Source organism: Pteropus alecto, unplaced genomic scaffold (assembly GCF_000325575.1).
Source record: "Pteropus alecto unplaced genomic scaffold, ASM32557v1 scaffold185, whole genome shotgun sequence".
Taxonomy (NCBI): Eukaryota; Metazoa; Chordata; class Mammalia; order Chiroptera; family Pteropodidae; genus Pteropus; species Pteropus alecto.
In genome coordinates this window covers 10,025,799-10,047,424 of record NW_006438088.1, presented here as the reverse complement: position 1 = coordinate 10,047,424, position 21,626 = coordinate 10,025,799, and the positions used below count along the sequence as shown (strand labels likewise).

General features: G+C 36.8%; 1 protein-coding gene across 1 annotated transcript in view; it reads left to right on the top strand.

Annotated features, from left to right (window-relative positions):
- The first annotated feature begins 607 nt into the window (after positions 1 to 607).
- Positions 608 to 21,626, top strand: part of PDE7B (phosphodiesterase 7B) — a 38,297-nt gene continuing 17,278 nt past the window's right edge. Inside the window, exons 1-5 of the mRNA XM_015592090.2 lie at positions 608 to 765; positions 2,727 to 2,790; positions 4,624 to 4,719; positions 6,934 to 7,034; positions 8,471 to 8,602. Of these exons, the coding sequence (XP_015447576.2) occupies positions 2,730 to 2,790; positions 4,624 to 4,719; positions 6,934 to 7,034; positions 8,471 to 8,602 (390 nt within the window). The 5' untranslated portion in view covers positions 608 to 765; positions 2,727 to 2,729. The remainder of the gene's footprint in view (positions 766 to 2,726; positions 2,791 to 4,623; positions 4,720 to 6,933; positions 7,035 to 8,470; positions 8,603 to 21,626) is intronic.

Below are 21,626 nucleotides of genomic sequence, written 5' to 3'. Positions count from 1 at the left end.
GATCAGACTTTTACGGCCATCAGCAAAAGAAAATATACCCATTTGAAAGTAAATAAACACTCTGCTTCATGTCAGGAGAATGCAGGTCACTTTAATGCTGAGATTATTGATTCTTTTGCCACTGATGATCCAGGGACATTAGGATACACTTCCTCATATGCTAGCTAGTGTACTCTCAACTCCTCTCATTCAGATGAGAGATTTGATCAAACTAGGGTGAGTGTAGGATAAGAAACTGATCTAAATTTTGGAATCTCAGTTCCCATATAGCAGAAAAAAGCTTAACTATTCCTTTAAATGCATGCAGAAGTATGTGGATTTTGCTCACTGAGCATATCAGCATCATTAATTAGAAAATGAAGTTTTTAATTCATATACCTTGTCTTTCAAAATTACATTCAGAAATAGCTCTACATTTTCATAAATGTAACATATTAGAAATATCATTTTTTGTCCTAGAAGAATTTCAAGCATAGAGTTAAATAAGCTATACTTAAGGAAGCATTGAGAGTATCTTTAAAATTTCTCTCCTTTATAATACATCGTAGTTTTACATGGTGGAGGGAATAGGGCTTTTTAAAAATATAACCTGGAATTTGATTACTTTCCACAGATACAACATACTCAGGGGAAATTGGTACCAAGAAAAAGGTGAAAAGACTATTAAGCTTTCAAAGATACTTCCATGCATCAAGGTTGCTTCGTGGAATTATACCACAAGCCTCTCTCCACCTGCTGGATGAAGACTACCTTGGACAAGCAAGGGTGAGCTAGCTATCCCTCTGTTAACTCACAGCAAGCCAGTGGCCGAGAGCCTGTGTCTCCACTGATAGCACCCAGGGTTGAGTCCTACTTCTTTGCCACTGAGATGCTCTGTGACTCTGGCTAGTGACTCAATATGTCTGGACTTTTCTGCAAATACAAAATGAAGTTAATAGAAACACACACCTCATAGAGTTGATGCAGCGGTTAAATGAGGTAAAGCATGTTTACATGTACAATACATTTATACCTATTTTCACTTTTATAAATGTGCAATTTCCAGAACGCTAAGTAAAGTAAAATTTTGGACTGATCTATTGCTAATAAGAGAGTAACTAAATTTGTAGCCCATTGAATTATCTCATTATAATACCTATATTGAAATTAACCCAATAACCACCAACTCTTAATTCTGCTTTAGGCTATCAGTATGGTGTTTTATCCTTTTTATAACTTTTAATTTATTCAAATAATTTTTACTAATTTTACAATTATTTTTGTGATTCACCGGTCCCACTAAAGATAGAAATTAATGGATGACAATCTAAAAAAGTTCACAGGCTATCTGTAGCCCAAACTACCAAGGGAATTTAAATTTCAGGAATAAACTGCTTTGTTTTAAACAGAAGTCAAAGGTAGTAGTTTACACACCAAATAGCATTATGTTGTCTATATACTATTAAGAAATATATATGATTAATATATGCTATTAAGAAATAAGCAGCAAGTAATGTCAGAAGCACGAATTCCCAACATTAGTCTACAAAAGAAGAAAACAATCATTCCTCCTAACAACCCAAGGCCTGAAATTGAGTGAATGCTTGTTCATTCATTTGGTTAGAGGAGAACAAGACTAAGATCCCAACACTAGAGCATCAGTGACAAAGCCCTCTCCGCAGTGCCTCCCCTCCAGGCAGCCGCCTCTCTCGAAAGGAAACACTGAGATGTAGAAACCACGGCAGGCTGGAACTCAGGACATCAGAGATTGAGTCCTGGCTCTGCCTTCAGATTTACAGGACTTGAGTAAAATGCTTGCTCAGTCTAGATCTCACAAACAACCTCTTAACCCTTCGTGTTTCTGATGCCGTTGTGAAAGTCTTTGTGTTGAAGGCTTTAGTTTTTATCATAAGACACAGAGAAGCCCTTCAGAGGCGGTAGAGGAGAGCGAGCTAGTTCTGACCTGAAGCAGTGGCTGTGAGAGCAGGGGAAGGCCCAGCGGTGGGACAGTGAGGACAGAGTCAGCAGCTGGACCTTTGTTTCTAACTCAAGGTTAACACCATCTAGTTCTAGGTGTGGGATATTTTTAAAAAGAGAAATAGGATAATAAGCCTACATTAGACATTAGGTCTTTCAATTACCCAATATTTTCAATTACTCACTCTTCAGTCTCCTATTACAGTGAGTAATTTCATATTTAGTCCACATTAAGCAGAGTAATATGCTCAGCAATCATTTTGAATTCATTTTTTAAAAGATTGTTGTAAACCTTCTTCCTTAAGTGAATAGTAGTTTGTGATTAGAGAGTTTACTGAACTACCATTTTAACAGATACCTAATGTGTGTGTGCTTACTATGAACAAGCACTGTTCTATGCACTTATATTACATATATTTATGTTTACATATATTACCTTATTTAATTCTCACAATAATGCTCTGAGGGAATAATATCAGCCACATTTTTCAAAGGTACAGAGGGGTTAAGGAATTTGCCCAGGGTATCAAAGCCAGTGAGAGATGAGGCTGACATCGGACCAGGCGGTCCGATTCCTGAGCGTATCCTTTACCACTTGTTATTATTACCAAGTAGAGTAAGATTTGCTTTTCTATAAACCAGTTGCACACAAATAGTGGTATGCTACTATTTTCAATTTTTTAATTGTTTAATTTACTCTGTCTTGAAGAAAATGTTTGAGTCTCTGATATGATTCATTTAAGAACTATTTTTTTTGTTTGCCTTTTCAGCATATGCTCTCCAAAGTGGGAATGTGGGATTTTGACATTTTCTTGTTTGATCGCTTGACAAATGGTAAGTCACTCAAAAGAATTCTCACTAAAATATACACCATAAAATGTGATTAATTTCATGAAAATGAAGTTTATTTTTAAACACTGTTATTCATTTTTCCTCCTTTCTCCACTTTCTTAAGTCTATAGCTACTCAAGAATGACCAGGGAAAATTAGTTCAGATGAAAAATAAGGACTGAATTTGGCCTTAGAATCTTAAGGAATTTGAAAACCACAGGTTAGGTTCTGTCTTTGCAGAATACATTGTCCACATCCAAAAGGAGGAAGTTCATCGTTAGTTAGTTGATAAAAATTAGAAACAAAAGCTCATCTGATCAGTCCTGACTCTTACAGGGCAGGTGTTTTTGTACTTTGATTAAATGAGTCAAAAGTGCCCTCGCACAGGTATTGTTCAGATATGTTTAACATCATAAGAAAACAATTGCTGAGGATAGAGTATAAAATCTCAGGCTGCAGCTCAAGGGGAAAGCAGATATTCTCATTGGTTTCACCTTTAAAATGTTTGTGCCTATAAAGGCTTCCTTTAAGAGAATAACACAAAAGACTATTATATTTTCATCTGCCCATTAAACAAATGTTGATAAGCTTAGGGAGCCAATGCAAGGCATCACCTTTAATGCTAACCTTCATATGTCCTACCATCTACTAAGCTTGTGCTTTAAGTCCTTATAGTTGATTTTCTCACCATTCTATTAGTTGAAAAAACATGCAGTGAAAAGAGATACAGCCTAAGACCATGAAACTGAAGTTTACACTACGGAAAGCTAACTAGACCATATGGGGTGGGTCCCATAATCATGTGTTTCTTTTGTTCAAATCAACTGAGAAATGGGTACCAGTAAATGAAATTAACCATGAACAAAAGAATTTGTTAAATGGTATTTGTTTAAAAGACAATATAATCATGACTCTCATAAAATTACAAAATGAGCACATCAAAGATTTTATGTAACTCAATCAGAGATCCAGTAAGATGCTACAACTAGTTCAAAGAAGAATTCAAAGAGCCACAAATATGTAGAGAGAGTGAGAAATGCTAAAATAAATTTATAAAAGCTGCAAAACTGGGAAATCAATTGTATTTCCACCTTATTTCTTTTGCATGTATATGGACAAGAATCACCTGCAATACTATCAGGTGTCTACAACTTTGTTATAAAATAGCTCAAAGACAGTGATAGTTGAAAAAACACATAGAATCAGGTACCCTGAAAAGTGTGCTTAGGCAATACCTAGTTTTCCATTTAAGATATTCAGTCATCTTCTTGGCCCATTTCAAAGTCTTTCAGAAACTCTATAAAGCTTTTAAAATTCAAAATCATTATTCTTTAATAAGCAATTTTTCTTGAATGCTTACAAGTTATTGTAGCTTTAATTTTGCACCTCTGTTGGCTTGAGAAATATGTCATGGTCAAATCTCATCTTGGGTGATTTTCCATAGGAAGAATAGACTATGACTGTTAAGCAATATGGTGGCTTAGATACCCCTATAAATGTAAGAGCCAGTTGGAAGCAACTTAAGACACATTTCAAGTGACCGTTAAACTGTCTTTATAAAATAACCATACAAACACACTCAAGTGTGCGTGTGTGTGCTACTGATACCACAATAGGCAGACTCCTTCTAACTCTTAGTGTTTTCATTGCCTTTGGTGTAGGGAGAAGATCTGAGCTAATTTCACTTGTACAGTAAGAGAAAACCTAGTAATAATAACCAAAGGGAATGATCTTATCAGAAAATTTTCATTACAGAAACTTTGGATCCTATTGTCAATCTTGATATTTTAATGGTGAAGAAAATGAGTTAAAACAGAAGACTGTTTTTTTCTATAGGAAATAGCCTGGTAACACTGCTGTGCCACCTCTTCAACACCCATGGACTCATTCACCATTTCAAGTTAGATATGGTGACCTTACACAGGTTTTTAGGTAAGCCTTTTTTTCCATATTTCTACCTCCTTTCTCATGAATAATGGCTGTCCATAATATTATTTAATATAAAGTGGGAAAAACCATAGCATGGTAAACAAAGACCTCAAATTAATCTTAAATTATCTCATCTTAATTTTAAAATTTTACCCATTTAAATCACTGAAAAATATTTACTTGATTAGTTATATTTACAACAGGTAAAGGCTATATAAAGAAAACCATCAAGAACATGTAACTGGCAAAGAAGTTACTAATCTGTTCACATATCAACAAAACCGCAGTAAGATATGCCTCAAACAATTTCAATCTGGACATGAGTTATTGAAAATCTTCAATAGGTTTTGGGTTTTTTTTTTTTAATAATACGAACTACCATTTATGTAGCACCCACTACCTGCAGAATGCTATTGGAGTGTTATTTCTAACCATTTCAACAACCCTGCAAGTTGGACATTACCACCACTATTGGCCCACAGTTAAGGAGAGATACAAAGAGGTTTCATAACTTGCTCAAGGTCAACAACTTATAATTGGTATAGCTTCAATCCAAGCCCTTTCTCTAACTTAAAAGGCCACCGTCTTTCTTCAACCCCACCATCACCATCTATCAAAAAGCAGCCCTGGTTCTTATTTGAATTTATGTGCATTCTTACTTATCTGCCAGTAAATGATTCAGGGCACACTTTCAATCACCAAATAAATTCTTGCTTCCATTTAGCATGGTTCCGATTTCTTTGACTTAACCCATGGCTGTGCTTTGAGTTTGAAAGCTGACTTGATGTCATCAAGAGTAAAAAACAGTGGCAGTAACAGTGACAGTGATAGCAACAACCAAGCTTATGCGGTGCTTAAACATGCTGGGAACTCTTTTTAAGGACTTGCATATATTAACACATTTAATCCTTACAGTAGTCCTTTGAGATCGGGGCTATTATCCCCATTTTATAGAGAAGGAATTTAAATAATTAAACTATATCGTGAAATAAAGTTCTTTTCCTACATATTTATTATCTCCATTTTATAGAGAAGGAAACTGAAGGAATTTGTGGTTAAGTAACTTGCCCAATACAAATAAGTGCCAGAGTTTTAGTATAGTTGTAAGACTATATTAAAATATATTAAAATATAGTTGTAAAACTATGTATACCTGCTGAATAAAAGGTATACATGGCATAACAGAAATTTTTTAAACCAGCCGCAACGTGGCTCAGTTTCAGAAACACACAGATAAACCTCATTCTAATTGAATTTAGATTGCTCAAGCAAAATATTGGTCATAAATAAGGCTAAACAATTTTGATTTGTCTAAAGAAGGAGAATACAGATACTTTGGACATGCGTATGCACCCAGAGTACATGTAAAGAATGCAAAAATTTGCTGACAGAAATAACACCAGAATCCAGATCCAAACTCATAGCATGGGCTGAGAAAATATGGCCACACTTGCAAATCTGGACATTCTATACACACCGCTTATGTTGCATCCTAAACATTGCCTTGGTTATTAGCTGGCACAGGCTATGGCTTCTGTAAATAGCAAACCAAAATTGCCTTGCTTATGTCTCTATGTGGTTCCAAGAGCACCCTGGGCCTTAAGATTGGAAGGGCATGAAAGATGATCATCTAATCTGAATAAGGTAGAAATAAAACCAAGAAGTCCTTAGTTGAATTAACTCAGTACCTTATCTGAAGAAGTCCTGCCTGAATATAGACCTGAAGAAGTCCCAGATTCACTTTGGTCAGTATTTGTTAGTCACGTGATAAAGCCATCTTTGGATATCAGGAGTCCAATGCTAGAAGACTCTTTAAAAGGAAACCTCTTTTAAGGCATATTATTCATAAACGGCAGTGAACTTAAATAATTAAACTATAGTGTGAAATGAAGTTGTTCTTTTCCTACATATTTATTTTTCCTATGAATGAAAGCTTTCATGAATGCCAGACAGGGGTGATTTATGAAGGTGGTGAGGGTTCCCAAGGGCCTCACGAATCCTTTTAGCCTTTCTCCCATCTGCCCTCCCCGCTCCACTCCACTAAAAACAGCCCAGGAGAACTGCCAAGCTTGTAAACCACGTTCATTTTTAAAGAATCCCCAGGCAGCACACTTTGGAGACACTGATATTTTCAAGCAAAAGGGATCCTCAATAAGTCTGAGCTAATGACCTTCTTGTTTTGGTTTTAGCTGACTGGGTTATCTTTTTACCTCCTAGTCATGGTTCAAGAAGATTACCACAGCCAAAACCCATATCACAATGCTGTTCACGCGGCTGATGTCACCCAGGCCATGCATTGCTACCTGAAGGAGCCAAAGGTAAGGCAAGATCCTCTGCCTCCTCAACCACCTGGAAATGCCAAATAAGCGACCTGCTGGGTCCCAGCATACCAGAATAACTGTGTTATGGGTCATTCACAATATGAATACAAATTGTTTATATTAAAGTTCCAGTATCAGTTCTGAACATCGTACAGTACTCATGAAAGAGGATGTAAACTTTCTGAGGTTTCTTTTCATAATTTGTATATTTTTCAAGGTTCCATAAGACAAAAACAATGCTTTCTGTGACAATTTACATCTTAGATATCTTCCACAGTCCCAGGATCTAGCTGTTTTGCCTTGGATCTTTGTCATAAATAGTGCCAGCACTGAACTTTTCTGAGAAAAGTCTCCCACCTCATAGTTTTTGATGGACAAATAAAATCAAAACTCCTCACAGCTCATGCTCCATTTCCTATTACAGCAACTGGACATCCTGATTCGGGCCCAAAAACACTTGTGACTGTCAAAGCCCTCTTAGCAAACATGTCTTGATGTGGTAAACCAATCCAAAATTAAAAACATAATAATAATTCTTGTTACTTGAAATCGAGGCATTTCTTGGCCATGTATAACTTAGTGGGTATCATATACAAGATGAATTTTCTTAAGGTTTTTGGAAAATAATATCCCAGTCCCAGACTCTGTTTAGTTCAATCAGTTTTAACATCAACCACTGACTATACAGATGCCAGACAGGCATTCCCAAGACAAAACTGGGTAGATGCCTCATCCATATGAAATAGCCTAAAGACATGAAAGGTTTTTTTAACCTCTAAATAGTCTGAAAATTGTACTATATCACACAGTTGTATATTTAAAGTTAGTACTAGATTCCCATTTCCCTGCTTATTTTCCCTAACAAAAAAAAATTTTAAAAAAAGGACAGATGCTTACACATTTCCCCACTATTTACTACAATTGAAGAAATATGCAAATTTTGTGATTCAGCCCATTCTTGATTTTATATTTCAAAGAAGTGGCAACAATATAGCAAATGGTTGAAATACACAAATGATTTTTTTTAACGTGTGCCTCATTTTGGTTTTAACTCTTTCCTTCATTTACTGCTTTCTCTAGGAACCAGGCTGACTTCAGGCTCTGCCTTCTCCCTGTCTACCATATTCCTCTGCCTTCTCCCTGTCTACCATAGCAGGGAAAACAGAGCAAAAGGCAACAGAGTGGCAGTAGGAAGGAGAGGGTTCCTGAATGATTCACACAGTTTTACTCACTTAATTGCTTTCCGCACAGTCCTTTCTTTTCCTTGCAATTCCTCTGACTGTCACCTCATTGACTACTTCAGAGGGTAGAGGTCTGGATGAAAAGCCTGAACAATACAGTGATGATTCATTTGATTTGATTTAGCCAAAACAAATGCTAACCTATTTATGAAAATATACCCATTGATTTCCCAATATGCTTTTTTTTAACAGCTCGCCAGCTTCCTCACACCTCTGGACATCATGCTTGGACTGCTGGCTGCAGCAGCACACGATGTTGACCACCCAGGGGTGAACCAGCCATTTTTGATCAAAACTAACCACCACCTTGCCAATCTTTATCAGGTAAGAGAGTTCAATGTTGAGCCAGACACAGTTTGGCCAACTGCCTTAGGGCCCAGTGCTGGAGCCTGAATCTTACCCTTGGAGACAGCTTCATTCAGGGTCAGCCTCAGTAATGACTACAGCAAAGAACACGAGTTTGAAATAGGTCAAGTATATCCCCCAAGAAAGATTAAATGGGTTTACAAGGATATCTAAGGAATTCAATTTGCTCCGAAGCAGGTTTGAAACTGTTTGAAGTCAAGCAGGATCCCCAAGCCTACTCTCTGAAGGTCTGAGACTCTGTCTTCCTGGAAACTATCTCATATATAATGGCCAGTTGAAGCCAGTCCTTGTAAGACTTCTATAAATGATACTTCCCAGGTGTGATCTTAATTCAGACTTATGTCTCTAGGGCCATCTATGAACTTTATTACCTCTGAATCAGAGGTATGTTATCAAAAACAATAAGTATACACTGTTGTTATAAAATAGTTCAACAACATGAGTAAGTTGACCTGGAGAACTTTTACCTATGATATTGTTTTGAATATTAAAACCTATATCATAAACTAATTACTTCCAGAATTTTCAACATGATTGTTTGGAGACCTTTGGTTGTCAATCACAAAATTATTGCATATGAGGGAATCATTGATCTCAATTTTAGTAGATCTTTTGAAAAAATCAGTGCTGAAAGAACTCCTGATAGATCCTCAAAAAACAGCTGTATCCTAAAAGATGTTGCCTTTATTTCCGATAAAGCAGCATTAGAACATTTGTTAAAGCCTTCTCTATCCAGTTGATTAGCTTTGGGCATAGGTAGCTACTGATATTCCCAAGTTTATGGCTCTACCTGGTATGTACTTCAGCACTGGACTCTCTTGGACTATCACCTGGAGCTGGGATACATATGACCATAGAGAAAGAATAGGAAGACAGAACTAAGAAAATATTTTGGTGGTGAGCTGAAAACTAAACAAAGATAAATAAAAACTAAAATTAAGCTTTGTAAACCATCTCAGAAGCTAAATTTATTGCTTGAGAAAAACATAGACATTTGACTAGAGAAAAAAATGAATGACTGGACCAAGAGCCCCCAAGTAGATTTTCTATTCCCATCAATTCTGACTTTTTCAAATGTCTTTTGATAGACAAAGAAAATCAATCAACAAGATTGGCTACTTTATTCATTCCCATTTAATGTAAATGCTTACATAATTCTGATTTCTCATCATCAAATAAATCATATCAATGGAGTTTAAGAGAGTATCTACTGCTACTGGCTAATTTGTATATAAAAATGAGCATCATAAAATTGTACTTTGACATGTGGTATATATAAAACACATCATGAATTCACATTTAGATAGCAAGTCAGAAAGAAATACGCCAGATGTTAAAAACATAAAAATGAGAAAGTAAGTGTAGAATTTCATCTATATTGAAGAATCAAGTGCTCACTGCTGATTAACAAAAATCGATTCTCAAAAGACAAGTACTCCAATATATCTTCTTTAGATATTAAAAATGTTCTCCAAGAAATAGAGTCCTTACTCAAAATTTGAAGTGCAAATCACTTTTAATGTTTTTTATTTTAATCTCTTTGTTAAAAATAAACATTCCAATACATCCAAATTCTGCAGCCTTTTCAGTGAGACGTAGTCTTATGTATTTTTAATCAGCAACTATTTATTGCATATTTTGGATGATATACTAGAATCTAGAATATCATCAATATACAAAGATGAATAAAAATATAATCTCTGCCCTCAAACATTTGTTCAAAATCAGATGCTTAAAATGTGCAAAATCCAAGAAAATGTAATTCTAGTTTGAAAAAGGCTTGAAGAGTTAGCTAAAGATATTCATATAGATATAACTTTTTTAAAAGTCTTTGAAGAGTAAAAACTTGTGTTGTTCTTTGTATAAAAGATGTTACTATAATAAGGTGAGCTATTGTTTTTTCCAGCAGTGGATTTATCAGCATCTGAATTGTCTGGCCTGATCTTTGATAGGAAAGAGAAGGATCCTTTTGATAATGACTAGACAGAAATTGTGATATAGGACTCAAAAACCACATTCAAGATACTGTCTTCATCAGGCCCCTGCTCAACTGGTCTTAGGGTCTCTTGGAGGCTAGAGAACTACATCTTTGTGTTATAGAGACAGTGCTGAAGGCAAACCAGTATCACACAATATCATAAAGTTACTTTTGATATCCTAGAGTTGGCCAGGATTTTATCAGTCAAGTTGGGACTTTAATATTAAAAGTAAAAATTGTTAAGAGAAACTGAAAATAACATGAGATTTCAATTCTGTCGAAAAATTTATGATGCCTTTAATATTTGGCTATATACCAATATTTACTATCTGAAGAAACTCCAAAAATATAAATTCCCCATAAAATTCAATTTAACAAATTATGTAACTGACCTTTATTCAACACTTACTATGATTCCAATGCTGTGATAAGTGCTTTCTATGTATTATATTATTTAATCTTCATAATAGCCCAGTTAGGCAGGTACTATTATCATATCTACTTTACAGAAAAATGAAAATCGATACTTGAAAATTCAAGTGTTTTTGCTAAAAATAAACAGCTAATTAATAGCAAAGCTGGGATTAGAAGTCAAGTCTTCTGTCTCCAGAGTCAAAGTGCCTGCCTCGAAAACTCATATGAATCCCCTACTGTGTGCAGGAAGCTGAGAGCTCTCCTCTAGATCCTTCTACTACAGTGAGGGGGACAAGAGGCTTAAAGTGGGAGAGACTTGATAAACACTCTATGAACAAAATGGGATGGGGAGACAGAAATTGATTCTGCAGATAGTTCTAGGCAGGAAAAAAAACCTCATAGAGGAAGAATGGTGTAAAGTGGGCCTTGAAGTATCACATTTTTAGTAGCAGAGCTGAGAAGAGGGCATTAGAGGAAGCACAAGCCGATGTACTTTGGGAATTAAAACCCACAACTCCAGAGTAACTGAAAATGGACTGTCCCTACAGCCTTTAGCTGAGCATAGTCCTGCCGTGACAGCCCCTGCTCTCAGATCAGTGTCTTGAGCATATTATGATTAAGTATATGGTCTCTCTTGTGTAGAAACTATATATTAGCTGTACAGAAATGAGCTAGGTCAGAAAATCTCTACTCTGACCCAGCTGTAAATGAGAAACTGGCATAACTCTTCAGGTTTTCAATTTCAAGAAAAAAAAAGTCATGTTACATAACATATAAGCTGAGCGAGACTATTAACAACACATGATATTTAAAAACCTTTGGAAATGTAGCTTTTTTAGCCTACCAAGGGCCTGTTTGTTGAGACACGCATGAGTTTTCAGAAAACTATATGCAGATTTTCAGAGGATATACTGTGCACATTTTTCTAGGGAGAGGGTCCTTAACGTATACTCACATTTTAAAATAAGTTATAGATTTAGAAAATATTAAAAACTATGATGAGTGAAATATATATACTATATATGTTACATATGTGTTACATATATGCTATATATGTGTGTATGTGTGTGTGTGTGTGCATGTGTGTATACAAAAAAATTATACATGCAGACACATCTGGTTAATGGGAATACACTAAAGAGGATGTGCCAGGAATTATGTGACTCTGAGAACACCCTGTGCATGACTGCTACAATCCAGACTTACTATAAATGAGATAAATGAAAGAGGGCTTCCTCTCCCTCCTTTTGTTGGCTGTGCTCTTTTAGTTCTAATAAATAAGAAGATCAATGAATAACGCTCAGCTTGTGCTTCTGCCCTGAGATAAGGAGAGAGCCAGGGCAGCTGGAGTGAAGGCTGGATCAGAAGGCTCTCTCTCATTGTCTGCTGTCTGGGCCAGACTCACTAGCTGAACTGCCAACCCAAGTTCAAAGTGAAGGTAATAAAGGCACTTCCACCAGGCGCCTCTCTGATCAGACTGGAAGCAGTCCAAGTGTCCGTGGTGGACTAAGAAAGAAAGGAGCATGTGAGATATAGTACCCAGAATTTATCTTCTGTCCCTCCACCGTGCAACCCCCTACACACATGGGCTCAGCAATTAGGCAAAGAAAGCATTAAATCAGATATGATATTAGTTATTGCAATTGCAGAAGGAATCATTTTCTGTTCAATTTAAAGTTTAATTTATTTTGATAGAGTCCATCTATATACTAACTAGTGACAGCAACCTAATGAATTAAATGATAATTGTTCCATGAAACATTATATTCATTACATTTAATACTGTCTTGCCTAAGTATATAATCATTTTTCTTAGTCATTTACTACAAGCATTTAGAGGAGGTCAGCATTTTTAACCAACTTTTAATCTTAAGGACTCTGAACCATAAATAGGAAGGTAACAGAATCAGGAGAAACGTTCCTTCCACATGGTCCTATGACCTCTGCTCAAACAAGCAACTGCAAATATTATACATAACCTCATGATTTCTGCAACAAGAAAGGTGTTTTTGGAAAGTAGTGTGAAAACTGTAAAAAGGAGGCTCCAATTTTGATTTCTTGCTTTATGAAGTTCCCACTGTTTGTGGTGAGGTGGCTAGCATATGGCATGTCCATGACCCTGATCTGAACTCAGGCCTGCCCCTTGGACAGCAATTGCTGTCCAGGCTCTTTGCTCTCAGAGCAGTGACTGGGGAAGATGTAGATCGAACAACTGAGGGATTATCTTCAAACAGGCAGTAAACATGGCAGTACTGTAGTTTCTTCAAGGACCAAGGTCTTGATTAGAACTCAGGGAGCTTCAGTTCCTCTGAGACCTCCAGGGCTGGGACTCAAGCAGTGTTACCAAGGAGACCCCTTGGCTTGTTAGGGAAGAACTCGGCCACTTCATTATCTCCTGGAGTCTTGCTTCTCTGTTTTGTAAGCAATTAAAAATGAAAACACAGACTATGTTCCTATTGTTGTTTTTTCTTCCTGGATCCTCTGGTTTAAAAGATGTAATTAATTCTGATTCCTGTTGTACACCAGACTCAGTTTATCAACATCATCCTGAGTATTTAAATCAACGAAAGTATCCAATAAATAGGGAAAAAACTAACAGTTTAAAGCTGCCTCGTATGATAGCAAAATCTGCTCTGCCAGATTTGCTTTGACAAATAGACTCTTGATTTAATTTGAAAACCTGTGTTGGTGGTTTATTAAATGCCAGATGTGTTGTTATTCGGGAACAAAGGGGTCGTTTTGTTCTTAGGGTGGATAGTACTTGACAATTCAGACAGAGAAACAAAAGATTTGCCATAGAGGTTTTAAGGGTTTTATTTTTTTTCCAAATTAAACTTCTAATGGGTTTTGTTGCCACAAAAGTATTTACTCTCTCAACTTTAAGATGAAGATTATTCTTAAAACTATAAGTATAAAGAGTCCAAGACACTAAAACACACTGTCATTGGGATAATGCAAAATTGCTAAACTGATGCTTCTTAAAGGTAGACAGATGTAGTGATATCCAATGTGGGATTCCAAAACAAAACTGGGATTTTAACAGATATTCGAGTGGTATCTTCTCATCCTATGTTTTGATCTCCATAAGCATTTCTGATGATTTTCTTTTTTTTCAATCTATCTTTTGCTGATATTGCTCTTTGAGCCACCGAGAAAGCCAGATGAGTCTAGAGGCACAGAGGCACCTCCCTGCTAGTGAAGATCCAGGTATCTCTGGCCTTTCCCTCTGGAACACCAGCAGGTTCCCTCTTGCTCACCTGGTTCAAGGCATCAACAACAGGTCTTGTCTGCACTCGGCCTGGCCTAGCTCCAACCTTTCCTCCACTCAGTAGCCAGAATAAGTTTCCCAAAACTCAAATCGGACCCATAGACACTTGCTTAAAATCCCATTGCCCTCAGGATTAAGTCCAAATGGTTTAACACAGTTTATAAACCCTGGTATGATCTGACCATGTTACACTTTCTGGGTTCAGTTCCCACCATTACTCAGCTAGGCCTCTGTACATCATCCAATCTGAACTTCTTTCAGATTCACAAACCTATCACTCATTCCTTTATTCATTCGACAAATACTTATTGACTACTTAATACCTGCCAGGTACTGGGAATACAGAAGATGAATACATTCTACCAGGGGAAACAGAAAATTGATAAGTAAACTATGTAGTATATTAGAAAGCAATCATTTCTAATGATAAAAAATACAACAGGGAGGGAAGATGTAAAGTGCCCCCTTGCTTATAAGGTCTTCACACACATACTCTTCATTCTGCCTATTTTAATGCAATATGTTCCCTCTACATTGCCTGTACCAACTGACTCCTCTCTAACTCAGTCATTCTTTTCATCTCAACTTGGACATATCTTCCCCTTAAAAGCTTTCTTTTTCTTTGAAAGTCCATCTTCCATGACCATCCTATGTGATTTCACAATCCTCTGTTACTGCCTGATTAGATGTTCATATCCCCCATAGTCTGCAAGCTTCTGGGCACCCACCTCACTCACTGTTGTATCCTCAGCATCCAGCATAGTCCTGGTGTTCAGTGAATACTTGTTGGGTGGTGTGAGATTTACTGGATGAGCCGATGGATGGAAAGATGGATGGATGCACAGAGTGGATGCATACAGCAAGAAAGACAGAACCTAAGTAACACTGAGAGATCGGGGCTATTAGCAACAGCAAGTACACACAGAGACCCAATGTGGAAATCTGACAAGCCAAGCCAAAATCACAGACCAGGGAGAACACCAAGTCAAGGCATGCACCCCTACTGTCCACTTAGTAGCTACTCCTGCTGATTATTACATTCTTGCTACCCTACATCAAGGATACACCATGAAGAATGAGAAGCATTGATTGAAAAAGTCTTTATAATGTTTTTATTTTTATCTTATAATTAACAAATTCTATCTGATATGTCATTTCTTTGGTCATTTACCTGATCCTGGTTGTCTATGAATGAGCAGTAGGAGGGAGCCCATTGCTATAATAATTTTTAAACCCATTTGGCTTTGGCCTAAGTCTAAGGATTTCACAACAGGAAGATCCCAAGTCTGGCTTCTATCAGCTACTGACCAAAAATTTAACAGGACTCTTTTTCTTTTGGCAGTTACTTAAACTTTTGCAAGACTGAACTTTTAGTTTTCGGAAATTAATTACTCGGTATCCATTCAACAAATATTTACTTATTTAAGTGGCACTGTGCCACACACTGGGGCACAAAGATGAATAAGATATGCTCCCTGCTCTCAGTGGCAACCATGTATGGCAGCAGTTTTCAGACTAGGCGTGTGTGCCCGTAGGGATACATGAAGACTTTTCAAGGGGGACACAAGCGTGAATGGTGCTAACAGAATCCGTTTTCAGGTCCTTAAGCTGACCTGCCTGGAATGTACTTGCAGGGCAGTCAAGCCAGTTCTACTTTTCTACTCCTCTTTCACAATCACCCTGTTCCCATTTTACAAAAGAAAGACGTAGTTCTTACCCATATTGCATATTGCCCCCATGTGAAAAACACCATAGGAACAACTAAAAATACTAAAGGAAATCTTCTATAATTGAGGTATTGTAACTCTCCCAGCCATCTTATAAGTGGATGCATTGCCAATAAATTTTTATTCTCAAACAAATGATTTTTTTTCCCAAATTTGTACTATACATGTATTTTGATCACTTAGTTACTAATAAAAATTGCATTGTAAACTCAAGCTGGAAAAATATTCACTACCTAGAGCCTAATGTTAGGAAAATTTGCTATATATTTATTTATATACTTATTTTTGTTGCAGAGAAATGTGATAGGGTGACAATAAAAGAATTTCATACATAAAAATATATTATATTAAAATTCTATAGGGAAATAGAATGGAAATATAAGTTCTAGAGGGAAAAATCAATTTAAAATTTCCAACTTAACCTTGAAATAATCATACTAAGTGAAATAAGCCAGACAGAAAAGTTGAAAAATCACATGATATCACTTATATGTGGGATATTAACCTAAAAGCAACAAATGAACAGGACAAACAAACAGAGACTCATGGACATGGACAATGGACTAGTGGTCACCAAAGGGTAATGGGGAGGGGGAAGGGGAGAGGTAGATGGGGGGAAAAAATTTAAATCGTTTATTCAATTTAATTAATTAATTACTTAATTAATTAATTTGCAAAAATATTTCCAACTTAAATAATTATTTATGTGTTTTTTCAGTGGGAGATACATGGGCATTAAATGCCATAGGTGTTTAGATTCCCTTAGATGAATGTAATATATAACAGTGATATAATTTTATATGAAGATACAATATTCACAAATACACAGAACATTATTACATCTTTGGTTAAAATTGAAATTTGTTATTTTTGACATCAATTCTAAAAAGTATAGGGAGAGCATAGCTTTTCAAAATTCTTTTCAAGCGTAAATGAACATACAGCTGAAGATCGCTGATACATGGGAGTAAGGCCAGTGAACGAAGTTGTTTCAAAGTGTTTTAGGCACTAGAATAGAAACTTGAGTTAGATGTGGGGAGCTAGAAGAGGGAGCTATCGGTTCTGTTTGGAGAATCAGCAAAAGCTTTCCTAATGGATGGTAATGGTTTATTGCAGAAGTGTGTGTGTGTGTGCGCGCGCGTGTGTGTTTATGTGTGTGTGCGTGTGTGTGTGCGCACACACATGTATTGCTATAACACTTGTGTGACGATTTCATTTTCTTTTCCTTGTTGTTACTACTTTGGTATTTGATAGCTCCACTATGAAGTCCACATCTCTAATGGATATCTCATACTCAATATATTCAATGCTGAGCTCTAAACCTGCTGCACATGCAGTCTGCCCATCACAGGTAATAGGCACACCACCCTTCCGGTTGCTCAGGCCAGAAACATTACAGTCATCCTTACAGATCTGGAAACCAACCACTCCTACCACTTTTAAGTCCCTTGTCCAAGCTTCTATCATCTTGCCTGGATGACTGCTATTACCCCAAATAGCCTTCTCTATCTGTTTCTACCCTTACTGTACCAAAGTGACCTTATTTCAGTGTAAGTCATGTGATTTCTTTCTTCCCAAACTCCTACAGTGGCTCTTTAACTATCTCAGAGAAAAATCAAAATCTTTATAGTGGTAAGAAGGCTGTACATGATCTGGTCTCTCACCGACTCTCTAACATTTTATCTTAATTTTTTCCCTCTCACATTGCACATTAGCATGTCTGTTTGCTCCCCACCCGGGGCCTTTATCCCAGCTGTTTCCTCTGGAACACTCTTACCCCAGATAGCAGCATAGCTAGCTCTCCCCTACCTTCAAGCCTTTGCTCAAATCGTACCTTTTACCCTATCTACTTTACCAGCCCCCAAATACTGCCAAATTCCCAATATTCAGCTCTACTTTTCCTTCTTTCCATGCATTTTTTTCCAGAATTTTTTCCCAGGATTAAAGTATTTATTATGCTTATTGTTTATTATCTGTCTCTCCCCATTTCTGTCACCACTAGTTCCTTGTCTGTTTTTTTTCACTCATGTATTTCAAGCACATGTTACAGTGCCTGGAACAAAGTAAGTGCTCACTATATATGTTGAATGAAATCAAATAATTTGTTCAATAACTTATTTTGCAAAGTTTAAAAAAGTACTTTTTCTGTACAAAGTATAGAGCTGAGTGCATACAAAAGGAAGGAAGCAGCCTTCCTATTCACATGTAGTTTATAATTTAGTAGGAAGACCAGGATGTACATGAATAACTCTCACATACATCAATGAGACTGAGTCCAATAGGACTCAGGACTTGAGCAGTGCCAAAAGAGCTCTAGAACTCAGAAGACAGCAAGTTCACCTCTGACTAGAATGATTCCAGACAGCTCTGTGGATGGAGCATTTAAAGTGGACTTTGAAAGACGGGTGGTAGTTTCATAAGTACACATAGAGAGAGAGGTGTTGGGAAGCACAGATGTGTCAAAAGGACACTGAAAAGGCATTTATATTAATAATTTAATGAGTTATGGTCATTAATATGGTGTCATTTATTTGGACTATAAGAGCTTTGTAGAAAAAGAAAGGGTGAAGGTATTCAATTATCTCAAATATATAGGAACAGAATGGTAGTTGGGACCATTTTCAGAAAGCATTGAATGAGAGCTAAATAGTTAGGTTCAGTTTATCTGATAGGGAATCATTGTGGGGTTTGGCATGAGGAATGGGGATAAATAGATGGCATGACCATACTGAAGTTAGATGAGCTCCTGGATGGCAGCAATTTTGTCTTATTAATCTCTGGATCCCCACACCACCATAATACCTGGCATATTAGTAGGTGCTCAAAAAATATTAGTTTATATTTCAACCCATGACTAGGGAGATGGTAGGAAATTCTGTCAAATAAACAAGTCACATTCTGGCAGCTGTAAGGAGGATGAATTGAAGGAAAGAAAATTAAGAAAGATAATAAAGCACTGAAATAGGGTTGCTACAATAAAAAGAAGGGATGACTGTAAGTGGCGCCATGTTAGAAGAACCAACAGGTCTTGGCAACCGATCGGATATGAGGGGTGACAGTGGCTTAATGATGAGTTCTCCCCTAGTACAACCTAAAACTATCCAACTCATAACATTCAAACTACAGGATTCTTCACAATGAAACCAAATCTGTAGGTAAGGATTCCAGAGTGGGTTTAGAAACTAACATCTAATTAAAACAATCATCCATATCCTTTTAAAGCAGCAACTATAGATAATTTTTGGAAAATTAAGCATAACTATGGTTTATAAAGTTCAGGCTTCTGAATGCTTACATGTGGCCACATGGGGGAAATTCTTGTGAGGCAGCAAGGGTGTGCAAAGCTTAGGACCTGACAACTGGAAGACTGAGTTTAAGACCTTCCTCAGCCATTGACTAGCTGTGTGGCCTCTCAGAGAAAGCTGAAGTTTTATTATCTATGAGTTATTGATAAAAATAGTAGAGTTATGTGACTAGTAAATGAAATCATGTAAACTGGCTGCTTCATAAATGTTAGTCAGTCCCCTCTGCCTATGCTGCCTTCTTCTCTTATTCTCTGGAATCCACTGAAGTGCCCCTACTTCCAACACAGTTCTGGACAAAACACTTTTATTTATAGTGAATGCCCCCTGAAAGCTCGTGTTTATAATCATGTACTCTACTGTCTTTTAGTCTGTGCCAGCTTCCAGGACCCCTCGATTTCCTTTCATTTCCCTGATGCTCATCTCCAAATATGGTTTCTCCAGCAAATTTCCCAAGTATCCTTTTATTCTGTCTTTAGGAAGATTATTAATGAAGATGTTAAGTCAGGCTGGCATAAATAACAATGCTTAAGGCAATCCTCCAGACACTTTTATTTTACTCAACAGAAATGTGGTGTGATTTATCATCAGGTCTTCTTACGGTTTTCCAGCCTCTTGAAAAACTCACATGAGGACACTCATGTCTATATCTACTTGAATTAGCCTTGCAAATGAACACTCATGAGTGACTGAATTAAACGTCACCACAAGATAGAACACCTATTACATCACACTAACCTATCACTCTCTGCTCTCATGAATCTTTACAGTCAAGACAAATTAGTCTAGCATGTTATTTCCAATAAACATTCTGTTTTGTTATGTGTGGCTCATGCCCAAAAGGGGATAATATACCAGTTGATAAAAGTAGCAAAATCTCATTACTGGTTCCAACATGGTCAAATGATAGATAAAGAATAATGACCCCTTGGCAAGGAGAGAAACGAATAGCAATAGAATAGCCTATTTGAAGGATCTGCCTAAGACTCTACCTCATGAAACTCATTCTACAAATCCTAGAGAGAACTTGCTATCTGGGTTTAGAACCAAAAAATAGTCACAGTTTTCGTGAACTTGCCTTTTCCTAATAGATCCTTAATTGTGTCAGTCATGGAGGTTCTCTTTTCTCATTTCCTGAAAAAGTTGAGCATTATACAGGTGACTCAGTTCTAGTGGTGGGGCATAGTGATAGAATAGTTTTCAGTCTCTCTCCAGGCTCTGTTTAGTCTCCATATTATTTTCCTTGCTCTTCTCTTCATTTTTTTTCATTGTGGCAAAATACGCATAATATAAAATTTACCATCTTAACCATTTTAAGTATACAATTCAATGATATTAAGTATATTCACAATACTGTGCAATCATCATCACCATCCATCTCTAGAACTCTTTTCATCTTGCAAAACTGAAGCTCTGTGCCCATTAAATAATAACTTTCTATTCCTCCATCCCCTAGCAGTCATTATTCTTTCTGTCTATGTGAATTTGATTATTCCAGGTGCTTCATATATGCAGAATCATGTCATGTCTCCTAATTTGTAATAAATATTATCTTCCTGTATTTTCATAAGTTGATAACCCCTCTTGAAACAAAATAAAGAATGAGTAAATAAACAAATAAGAAAATAGAGCAAAATGATTTCTTGGGAGCTAGAGGGGCTCCATTCTATATGTGTCAAGTCAGTAGCAAGGCCATAATATTTGCTAATTAGAATAAAACACTATGGATTGTAAGAAACATTTCTTATTTAAATAGTTAGCTAATGTTCAGATAGGCAGCATATTTAAGATAACAGTAAGGTCAAAAGGGAGATTGAATAAAGTCGAGGTTCCTACAATATCAAGATATTGAACAAGGAAGCAATTTAGATTTAAACTGAGACCTAATGGGCTAAATGCCAATATACTGGTCACAAAAGTTATTGACAGAGCTGCTTCTGTGGCAGCAGTTCTCAAACTTTAGTGTTCGTAAAAATTAGTCACCACAAACCTGCCAAATTAAAACTGTATTGACTGGGACACAAGAGTCTAAATACGTCCCCAGCTGCCCAGGTGGTTCAGACACAGGTTTCTTATCAGTGTTGAGAAATGATGTCAGTGCTCCAGGGGCCAGAAACAGGGCCGAGACAGGAGTGAATGATGCTGGCAGTAGACCCTCACCCACTCCTGCACTAGAGGGTCAGTGAGGGCCCTGCCACTATCCCACCATCATTAGAGCCTTGAGAGTAGGCCCTGTGGGTGTTTTATTTTGTGTTTCTTTTCTGGTTTGCCTCTCTGTCATCAGGTACACACT